This window comes from Orcinus orca, chromosome 3, assembly GCF_937001465.1.
Source record: "Orcinus orca chromosome 3, mOrcOrc1.1, whole genome shotgun sequence".
NCBI lineage: Eukaryota > Metazoa > Chordata > Mammalia > Artiodactyla > Delphinidae > Orcinus > Orcinus orca.
Window position 1 is genome coordinate 93,669,808 of NC_064561.1, and position 12,012 is coordinate 93,681,819.

General features: G+C 38.7%; 1 protein-coding gene across 11 annotated transcripts in view; it reads left to right on the top strand.

The window, feature by feature from the left end:
* Positions 1 to 10,977, top strand: part of APC (APC regulator of WNT signaling pathway) — a 141,143-nt gene extending 130,166 nt beyond the window's left edge. For 8 of the 11 annotated variants that reach the window (XM_049707480.1, XM_049707485.1, XM_049707483.1 and 5 more), the window contains one exon: positions 584 to 8,253. In XM_049707480.1, coding sequence (XP_049563437.1) covers positions 584 to 7,169 — 6,586 coding nt within the window. In that variant the 3' untranslated portion in view covers positions 7,170 to 8,253. Of the gene's footprint in view, positions 1 to 583 lie in introns of all 11 variants that reach the window. The other 3 variants (XM_049707478.1, XM_049707475.1, XM_049707477.1) reach the window with 1 other exon arrangement.
* Positions 10,978 to 12,012: the final 1,035 nt, after the last annotated feature.

Below are 12,012 nucleotides of genomic sequence, written 5' to 3' on the forward strand. Positions count from 1 at the left end.
AATGGCAGTATTACAAAATCAAACCAGAGGCAGAAAGATTATCTAAAAGTCATTCTGCTGACCTGGGAGCTTACAGTGTGCTCCCTGACTTCGTTAAGATCTATTGTCAATCAGTTTCTTCTGTCTACCTCTTCTGAGATGTCTCAGTTTGTCAACATTGTGGTGCCCATCCAGAGATTAAATTACCACAGCCCCTGTTCAGCTTAAGATTTCATAATACATCTGTACTCCTCAAACTGAGAAACTCTGTCACTATGTAAATAAAGTAAATATATCTACTCAGGAAAAGTGTTTAAAGCTATTGGGTCAGAATAGGAAATGCAGAATTGATTAAACTTAACGCTTTTACTTCTTTTACTCTGACAGATGAGTACTTTAAAACAATAGACATTAAATGAACTAAGATAGAACAAAAGGAAATAGGGAATGCCTGAAATTTATAGTATAATTTGGTGTAATTTTATTATGCCTGTTGTTAATAAGCTTTAGTAGTTATCTTTAGATTTAAATTTGTTTTCTGTCCTTTTATTTGTTGTTACTACGAACAGATTTTTACCTTACTTTTGTGATATTTTTATTTCAGGCAAATCCTAAGAGAGAATAATTGCTTACAAACCTTATTACAACACTTGAAATCTCACAGTTTGACAATAGTCAGTAATGCATGCGGAACCTTGTGGAATCTCTCAGCAAGAAATCCTAAAGATCAGGAAGCATTATGGGACATGGGAGCAGTCAGCATGCTCAAGAACCTCATTCATTCAAAGCACAAGATGATTGCTATGGGAAGTGCTGCAGCTTTAAGGAATCTCATGGCAAATAGACCTGCAAAGTATAAGGATGCCAATATCATGTCTCCTGGTTCAAGCTTGCCTTCTCTTCATGTCAGGAAACAAAAAGCCCTAGAAGCAGAATTAGATGCTCAGCATTTATCAGAAACTTTTGACAATATTGACAATTTAAGTCCCAAGGCATCTCATCGTAGTAAGCAGAGACACAAGCAAAATCTCTATGGTGACTATGTTTTTGACACTAATCGACATGATGATAATAGGTCAGACAATTTTAATACTGGAAACATGACTGTCTTGTCACCATATTTAAATACTACAGTGTTGCCCAGCTCCTCTTCATCAAGGGGAAGTTTAGATAGTTCTCGTTCTGAGAAAGATAGAAGTTTGGAGAGAGAACGAGGTATTAGCCTAGTCAACTACCACCCAGCAACAGAAAATCCAGGAACCTCTTCGAAGCGAGGTTTGCAGATTTCTACCACTGCAGCCCAGATTGCCAAAGTCATGGAAGAAGTGTCAGCCATTCATACCTCCCAGGAAGACAGAAGTTCTGGGTCTACCCCGGAACTACATTGTGGGACAGATGAGAGGAATGCACTAAGAAGAAGCTCTACCGCCCACACACATGCAAACTCTTACAACTTCACCAAGTCAGAAAACTCAAACAGGACATGTCCAGTGCCATATGCCAAAGTAGAATACAAGAGATCTTCAAATGATAGTTTAAATAGTGTCAGCAGTAGTGATGGTTATGGTAAAAGAGGTCAAATGAAACCTTCAGTTGAATCCTATTCTGAAGATGAGGAAAGTAAATTTTGCAGCTATGGTCAGTATCCAGCTGACCTAGCCCATAAAATACATAGTGCAAATCATATGGATGATAATGATGGAGAACTAGATACACCAATAAATTATAGTCTTAAATATTCTGATGAACAGTTGAACTCCGGAAGGCAAAGTCCTTCACAGAATGAAAGGTGGGCAAGACCCAAACATATAATAGAAGATGAAATAAAACAAAATGAGGAAAGACAATCAAGGAGTCAAAGCACAACTTATCCTGTATATCCTGAGAGCACTGATGATAAACACCTCAAGTTCCAACCACATTTTGGACAGCAAGAATGTGTTTCCCCATATAGGTCAAGAGCAGCCAATGGTTCAGAAACAAATCGAGTAGGTTCTAATCATGGAATTAATCAAAATGTAAATCAGTCTTTGTGTCAGGAAGATGACTATGAAGATGATAAGCCAACCAACTATAGTGAACGTTACTCTGAGGAAGAGCAACATGAGGAGGAAGAGAGACCAACCAATTATAGCATAAAATATAATGAAGAGAAACATCACGTGGATCAGCCTATTGATTATAGTTTAAAATATACCACAGACATTCCTTCTTCACAGAAACCAGCATTTTCATTCTCAAAGAATTCATCTGGACAGAGCACTAAAACTGAACACATCTCTTCAAGCAGTGAGAATACAGCCACACCTTCATCTAATGCCAAGAGGCAGAATCAGCTCCATCACAGTTCAGCACAGAGCAGGAGTGGTCAGACCCAAAAAGCCACCTCTTCCTCTTGCAAAGTTCCCTCTATCAACCAAGAAACAATACAGACTTACTGTGTAGAAGATACCCCAATATGTTTTTCAAGATGTAGTTCATTATCATCTTTGTCATCAGCTGAAGATGAAATAGGGTGTGATCAGACAACACAAGAAGCAGATTCTGCTAATACCCTACAAATAGCAGAAATAAAAGAAAGCAGTGGAACTAGGTCAACTGAAGATTCTGTGAGTGAAGTTCCAACAGTGTCACAGCACATTAGAACCAAATCCAGCAGACTCCAGGCTTCTGGTTTATCTTCAGAATCAACCAGGCACAAAGCTGTTGAATTTTCTTCAGGGGCCAAATCTCCATCAAAGAGTGGTGCTCAGACACCTAAAAGTCCACCAGAGCACTACGTTCAGGAGACTCCACTCATGTTTAGCAGATGTACTTCTGTCAGTTCACTTGACAGTTTTGAGAGTCGTTCAATTGCCAGCTCCGTTCAGAGTGAACCCTGCAGTGGAATGGTGAGTGGCATTATAAGCCCCAGTGACCTTCCAGATAGCCCTGGACAAACCATGCCACCAAGCAGAAGTAAAACCCCTCCTCCCCCTCCTCCTCAGTCAGCTCAGACTAAGCAAGAAGTACCTAAAAATAAAGCCCCTAGTGCTGAGAAGAGAGAAAGTGGCCCTAAGCAAGCTGCTGTAAATGCTGCAGTACAGAGGGTCCAGGTTCTTCCAGATGCTGATGCTTTGTTACATTTTGCCACAGAAAGTACTCCTGATGGATTTTCTTGTTCATCTAGCCTGAGTGCTCTGAGCCTCGACGAGCCATTTATTCAGAAAGATGTGGAATTAAGAATAATGCCTCCGGTTCAGGAAAATGACAATGGGAATGAAACAGAAAATGAGCAGCCTGAAGAATCAAATGAAAGCCAGGGAAAAGAGGCAGAAAAACCCACTGATTCTGAAAAAGATCTATTAGATGATTCAGATGATGATGATATTGAAATACTAGAAGAGTGTATTATTTCTGCCATGCCAACAAAATCTTCACGCAAAGCCAAAAAGCCAGCCCAGACGTCTTCCAAAGTACCTCCACCTGTGGCAAGGAAACCAAGTCAACTGCCTGTGTACAAACTTCTGCCATCACAAAACAGATTACAAACACAAAAGCATGTTAGTTTTACACCAGGAGATGATATGCCTCGGGTGTATTGTGTAGAAGGGACACCTATAAACTTTTCCACAGCTACATCTCTAAGTGATCTAACGATAGAATCCCCTCCAAATGAGTTAGCTGCTGGAGAAGGTGTTAGAGCAGGAACACAGTCAGGTGAATTTGAAAAACGAGACACCATTCCTACAGAAGGCAGAAGTACAGATGAGGCTCAAACAGGGAAAGCCTCATCTGTGACTATACCTGAACTGGATGACAATAAAACAGAAGAAGGCGATATTCTTGCAGAATGCATTAATTCTGCTATGCCCAAAGGAAAAAGTCACAAGCCTTTCCGTGTGAAAAAGATAATGGACCAGGTCCAACAAGCATCTATGTCTTCATCTGGAACTAACAAAAATCAATTAGATGGTAAGAAGAAGAAACCTACTTCACCAGTAAAACCTATACCACAAAATACTGAATACAGGACACGTGTAAGAAAAACTACAGACTCAAAAAATAATTTAAATGCTGAAAGAAATTTCTCAGACAACAAAGATTCAAAGAAACAGAACTTGAAAAATAATTCCAAGGACTTCAATGATAAGGTCCCAAATAATGAAGATCGAGTCAGAGGAAGTTTTACTTTTGACTCACCTCATCATTACACACCTATTGAAGGCACTCCATACTGTTTTTCACGAAATGATTCCTTGAGTTCTCTAGATTTTGATGATGATGATGTCGACCTTTCCAGGGAAAAGGCTGAATTAAGAAAGGGGAAGGAAAGTAAGGAATCAGAAGCTAAAGTTACCAACCACACAGAACTAACCTCAAACCAACAATCAGCTAATAAGACACAAGCTGTTCCAAAACATCCAATAAATCGAGGTCAGCCTAAACCTGTGCTGCAGAAGCAATCCACTTTTCCCCAGCCCTCCAAAGATATACCAGACAGAGGGGCAGCAACAGATGAGAAATTACAGAATTTTGCTATTGAAAATACTCCGGTTTGCTTTTCCCGAAATTCCTCTCTAAGTTCTCTTAGTGACATTGATCAAGAAAACAACAACAACAAGGAAAATGAACCTATCAAAGAGACAGAGCCCCCTGACTCACAGGGAGAACCAAGTAAACCTCAGGCGTCAGGTTATGCTCCTAAATCATTTCACGTTGAAGATACCCCTGTTTGTTTCTCAAGAAACAGTTCTCTCAGTTCTCTCAGTATTGACTCTGAAGATGACCTGTTGCAGGAATGTATAAGTTCTGCAATGCCAAAAAAGAAAAAGCCTTCAAGACTCAAGGCTGATAATGAAAAGCATAGTCCCAGAAATATGGGTGGCATATTAGCAGAAGATTTGACACTCGATTTGAAAGATATACAGAGACCAGATTCAGAACATGGTTTATCCCCTGATTCAGAAAATTTTGATTGGAAAGCTATTCAGGAAGGTGCAAATTCCATAGTAAGTAGTTTACATCAAGCTGCTGCCGCCGCATGTTTATCTAGACAAGCTTCATCTGATTCAGATTCCATCCTTTCCCTGAAATCAGGAATCTCTCTGGGATCACCATTTCATCTTACACCTGATCAAGAGGAAAAACCCTTTGCAAGTAATAAAGGCCCACGAATTCTAAAACCTGGGGAGAAAAGTACATTGGAAGCTAAGAAGTTAGAATCTGAAAATAAAGGAATAAAAGGAGGGAAAAAAGTTTATAGAAGTTTGATTACTGGAAAAATTCGATCTAATTCAGAAGTTTCAAGCCAAATGAAACAGCCCCTTCAAACAAACATGCCTTCAATCTCTCGAGGTAGGACAATGATTCATATTCCAGGAGTTCGGAATAGCTCTTCAAGTACAAGTCCGGTTTCTAAAAAAGGCCCACCCCTTAAGACTCCAGCCTCCAAAAGCCCTAGTGAAGGTCAGGCAGCTACCACTTCCCCCAGAGGAGCCAAGCCATCAGTGAAGTCAGAATTAAGCCCTGTTACGAGGCAGGCATCCCAGACACCTGGGTCAAATAAAGGGCCTTCTAGATCAGGATCTAGAGATTCCACTCCTTCAAGACCTGCCCAGCAGCCATTAAGTAGACCTATGCAGTCTCCAGGGCGAAACTCAATTTCTCCTGGTAGAAATGGAATAAGTCCTCCCAACAAATTATCTCAGCTGCCAAGGACGTCATCCCCTAGTACTGCTTCAACTAAGTCCTCGGGTTCTGGGAAAATGTCTTACACATCTCCTGGCAGACAGATGAGCCAACAGAACCTCACCAAACAAACAGGTTTATCCAAGAATGTCAGTAGTATCCCAAGAAGTGAATCTGCCTCCAAAGGACTAAGTCAAATGAGTACTAGCAATGGAGCCAATAAAAAGGTAGAACTTTCTAGAATGTCTTCAACTAAATCAAGTGGAAGTGAATCTGATAGGTCAGAGAGACCCGTATTAGTACGCCAGTCAACTTTCATCAAAGAAGCTCCAAGCCCAACCCTAAGGAGAAAATTGGAGGAATCCGCTTCATTTGAATCTCTTTCTCCATCTTCTAGACCAGATTCTCCCAGTAGGTCCCAGGCACAGACTCCAATTTTAAGTCCTTCCCTTCCTGATATGTCTCTGTCTACACATTCATCTGTTCAGGCTGGTGGATGGCGAAAACTCCCACCTAATCTCAGTCCCACCATAGAGTATAATGATGGAAGACCAGTAAAGCGCCATGACATAGCACGCTCTCATTCTGAAAGTCCTTCCAGACTTCCCATCAATAGGTCAGGAACCTGGAAACGTGAGCACAGCAAACACTCATCATCCCTTCCTCGAGTAAGCACTTGGAGGAGAACTGGAAGTTCATCCTCAATTCTTTCTGCTTCATCAGAATCTAGTGAAAAAGCAAAAAGTGAGGATGAAAAACACGTGAACTCTACTTCAGGAACCAAACAAACTAAAGAAAACCAAGTATCCACAAAAGGAACATGGAGAAAAATGAAAGAAAGTGAAATTTCTCCCACCAATAGTACTTCTCAGACCACTTCCTCAGGTGCTGCAAATGGTGCTGAATCAAAGACTCTGATTTATCAAATGGCACCTGCTGTTTCTAAAACAGAGGATGTTTGGGTGAGAATTGAGGACTGCCCCATTAACAACCCTAGATCTGGAAGATCTCCAACAGGAAATACTCCCCCAGTGATTGACACTGTTTCAGAAAAGGGAAACCCAAACACTAAAGATTCAAAAGATCATCAGGGGAAACAAAATGTGAGCAATGGTAGTGCTCCTGTACGCACCATGGGTTTGGAAAACCGCCTGAACTCCTTTATTCAGGTAGATGCCCCAGACCAAAAAGGAACTGAGGGAAAACCGGGACAAAGTCATCCTGTCCCTGCATCAGAGACTAATGAAAGTTCAATAGCTGAACGTACCCCATTTAGTTCTAGCAGCTCAAGCAAGCACAGTTCACCGAGTGGGACTGTTGCTGCCAGAGTGAGTCCTTTTAATTACAACCCAAGCCCAAGGAAAAGCAGCGCAGATAGCACTTCAGCCCGACCATCTCAGATCCCAACGCCAGTGAATAACAACACAAAGAAACGAGATTCAAAAAGTGACAATACAGAATCCAGTGGAACTCAAAGTCCTAAACGCCATTCTGGGTCTTACCTTGTGACATCTGTTTAAAAAGAGCTGGAATGATGAAACTAAGAATGTGTTAGTGTTAATTACAACTGCTATGTAGAAATTTTGTTTCAACCAATATGTATAAAATAGATAACTAATAAGAACCTGCTGTATAAAAAATAAAATTCAAAAAAAGAAATTTTGTTTCAAATGAAACTAAAAGACTGAAAAATTTTGTAAATAGGTTTGATTCTTGTTAGAGGGTTTTTGTTCTGGAAGCCATATTTGATAGTATACTTCATCTTCACTGGTCATATTTTGGGAGGCACTCTTGATAGTTAGGAAGAAAATGGTAAAGCCAAGTATATTTGTACAGTATGTTTTTCATGTATTTAAGTAGCATCCCATCCCATCATCCTTTAATTATTGCTTGTCTTAAAATAACACTACAGATAGAAGATATGATATATTGCTGTTATCAATCATTTCTAGATTATAAACTGACTAAACTTACATCAGGGAGAAATTGGTATTTATGCAAAAACCATTCTGTTTTAGTCCTTGTGAGTCCATCTGACATCATAATCATGTGGCTGTGAAATTCACAGTAATATGGTTCCCGATGAACAAGTTTACCCAGCCTGCTTTGCTTTACTGCATGAATGAAACTGATGGTTCAATTTCAGAAGTAATGATTAACAATTCTGTGGTCACATGATGTTCATATAGATAGCTATAGTGTAACAACTTACACTATTTTGTGCTCAAAACAAACAAAAAATCTGTGTAACTGTAAAACATTGAATGAAACTATTTTACCTGAACTAGATTTTATCTGAAAGTAGGTAGAATTTTTGCTATGCTGTAACTTGTTGTATATTCTGGTATTTGAGGTGAGATGGCTGCTCTTTTATTAATGAGACATGAATCGTGTCTCAACAGAAACTAAATGAACATTTAAGAATAAATTATTGCTGTATGTATAAACTTACTGAAATCGGTATTTGTTTGAAAGGTCTTATTTCACATTTGTATTAATAATTGTCAAAAGGGCCTCTTTTAAAAGCTTATATAATTTTTTTCTTCAAATTCTATGCATTAAGAGTAAAATTCCTCTTACTGTAATAAAAACAATTGAAGCTGACTGTTGGCATTTAACCATTCCATGCATTGGCACTTAACCTTTCCTGAAAAAAAAAATGTTACTGTGTGATTAGCACCAAGTATAATCAGCACTTTGCCATGCTCAGAAAATGCAAATCATGTTGAACTTCAAAGGTAGATTTAACACTATTAAGATATTCAAAAGGCTATTTAGAAACCCCTGTCTGTTAAGGGAGACTTTGTTTTTGATAGGTAGGTTTGTGGAGTATGTGTTCCAGCTCCCGCTTCCTCACACAGCAGGGAGAGAATCCTTCAGGAAAGAAGATAAACTGATAGAAGTATTTAAAAATCTAACAGTATATCTTCCCAGAATTTGTTCTGAATGATCAGAGGGTAAGGATGATGATAAATGCTCACATATTTGTTGAATAAATGAAAATTTATTTTTAATAATAAAATTCATGCACTCTGTGTTGAAAAGGTATTTGGATATAGCAGGATGCTGGGAAAGGGGGTGAGGAGTAAGCACATCTACCTGGTGTCTTTGAAATCACATCATGTAATTAATTATCTACCCTTACCTGTGTTTATCATTTACAGGTCATGACTTTTTTAAAGTCATTTACTAACATGCCAGTAAATAAGTGCTGTGATTTGAAATAAGGCATTTGACTCCAAAGCCCATACTCTTTCTATTGCACCACTTTGCAAACACCTCAATTTACTGACCTTTGGAGTATATCTACATTTAAATTTTTGTCAAATTTTATCTGAATGAAATGGTTTGTAAGTAGTAATACTAAATTATTCTATTTTTCTCAAAGGCTGCCTTATCCAACAGGGACACATGGATATAGGTCATAATTTCTTTCCTTTTCCTTTAGTCCTGATTTTCTATTTTTTTGAGTTACTCGTGCCAATTTTTATAAACCACTTCAAATACTTTTATGGAAAGAGATGGGATATAAGTCAATTAGAATAAAATCGCCTTTCTCAGGGAAGGAAAAAAACAATGCTGAAAATGAAAAAAGGGTGCCTTCCATATGCCAGAAAATTCAGGAATTCCGGTAGACAGCCTACTGAGAGAAGGTGCAATCAGTCTGCATTGCCCATTGAGGAAAAAGTTGCTGTATGAGACCCTCTAGTTAGAGATAATGGCTCTGAATTAGTAAAGGAGCAAATCTCAATTCTACTTTTAGAACTTCACAGAGTGCTGCCATAAGTGATAGCAGGCCAAATATTCTGTGTATGCTTGTTACAAACGGCATACTAAGCATACTGAGCCCAGCGTGGAGTTGCAACACCTGTTAAGAGAAGTAGGGCAGTGCCCTGTTATCTTTGGACTGCAGCAAACAGCACTCTTAAGGCAGTGAGTGGTTTTCAAACTAGAGTGCATTTGATCTTAGTGCAAATCCAAGCCGCATTTGTTTATTGTTTGTGTGTATTTTTTTAATTTATCCATACATTCATTCTGTAATGTTGTAATATGAAAACATGCTCAATGTATGTCCTTTGTGTTTAAACAAAAAAACAACTAGAGTGCATTTGAATCACCAAAAATGTTGCTAAGACACACGCCCACACTTTGTGATTCTGAGTGAGGCCCAAGAATGTGCAGTTCTGACAAGTTCTCAGGTGATGCTGATGCTGTTGGTCTAGGAACCACACTCTGAGAACCACTGCCCTGTGTCACCACAGCGAAGCTCCTTGAGTGATTGCCTTCAGTTCCAGCTGCTCTTCTCAACAACTGGACTCGACATATGAGAAAGTGTACCAAACTTCCCTCTCCTTTAGGCAGGAAAGATTTGAATATTGAGCTATACAATCTGATGTAGCCCATCGCAACTCCCAATAGTAGACAAATTTGCCAGACATGAATGAACGGGTAATTCTAAAGACAATGACTGTGTCTGAGGGATTGACTAATGTTCCTTTTGGAATGGTTATCAAAAAGGCAAAAATTTCAGCAAATATCTAATTTGGATTTGCAATAAGATCAAAAGAGACACACACCAAGAAAAGGGGAAAGAAAAGAGAACTTTGAAGTGAAGGCAGATTGACTTCAGATGAAAGAAAAATGCACGCGTTTTGTTAGTATACAACCAACCAATTAACTATGGCAAATTGGTATTTGAGAATAAGCTTTACAAGTTAACCTTGCACTAGCAGGAAAGTTAATGAGAGGGAAATAATGAAATAAAAGATAAGCCCAAAAGAATCAAATTGCACTCTAAGTACAGTCAGAAAACTTTTTTTCCATAAACTAGTTACCACAAGGTTAATTAACTGAAGGGATGAGTCTTGCTGCAGAAGGGAGCCAGTTGCACTATATCTGAATTCGTGTTATCACAGGGGGTTCCTTGTATCTAAGATAGCAAAAGAACAGAGTCCCACAAATGCAAAAAGAAAATTGCCAAGAGCTGAAGAGTATTTCAGTAATCAGATCGTTCACATTTACCAAACAAAAATAATTTTTCAAAAGTCTTGATGGTTGAAATAGAGAGTATAAATTATTTTTTTTAATTTCTAATTCCTTCATATTATGCCAACTTTTAAATATTACTTTTGTAGTGTTGAAACCTATTGACTTTGACTCCTATAACCACCAGGTCATTTTCCTGCCATTCTCCTCTGTTCTTTGGTCTATAAAACTATATTCTGGTTTTTGTTAGACCATTGATGCTTCTTTCAACCTGTATGTTTTTTTGTGTGTATAATGTTGTTCTTGGTGCTAAATACACTTCTGATATTCAGGATAACTCTACATCTGTGACTATTTGCTTATTTTCTTGAAGTTATGAGACTGTTCCTTTTTTTAATTAAAAATACTCAACTTTACGCTAGTGGTGGTGACCACTGAATATAAAGCAACAGTAGTGAAAAATGAACTAACTATTGAGAATGTTGCACACATTACCTGCCCCACCTATACCACCTTTTGGAATCCAGACACTTAGTCTCACTGTTGGTCACTGAACCCTGTACCCAGTCTTTCCCCCTAACCATGGCTGTTTGCACCAGAGGCAGATGCCTGACCCAGGGGAGATTCATCATTAACTGACCAGTGACCAAAGACTTGCGAGGCTTGTCAAAAAAAAAAAAAAAGACTGGGCCAATTTTAAATAAGAGTCAAAGGAAATTTCTGGTTGGTGATTGAGTGCTGGAACTGAAAGATCGTATAGAGTTCAGGCTGAGGTCACTATGATTGGCATCATGAAGCTAAAACTAAGAGAAAGTTGGTCTCTAGAGTGAGAAGGAACAGATACGGGAGGGAGGCATAGAAGGCAAGTGAGAGACAAGAGTCACTAGCTGCTGGTGTTACCTCAGTCCCTGCCAATTCTGGGGCCTAGTTCTACTTTTCCTTGTGTTTGGGGGCATTTATGAACTTCTAAACCCACTTTGTTTCTGAAGTAACTTGAAACTAACAGAAAACTCTTCAGACACATTTTCGTGAGGTTTTTTGGTTTTTTAATATAGAGAAAGCTTTCTAAAATCATCTGTGGGGAGAGAGGAATAAGCTGCCTACCAAACAAAAAAAAAAAATAGGTTGGCATCAGATTTCTTCTCTGCAATACCAAATGCCAAAAAAGGAAAATAAAGCAATGGAACAATATATACAGCATTTGGAAGCAAATGGAAATATTACCTAAGAATTCTGAAACCAGTCAAACTAGCATTTAATTTCTCTGGAATACTTGTATCATTTGGGATTCTTATTATAGTTATTAACAACAAGACCTTCTCTGAAAGACAAAACATTCATTTAAGGAATCTTAGGTAGCTCACAGGAGCTGTATGA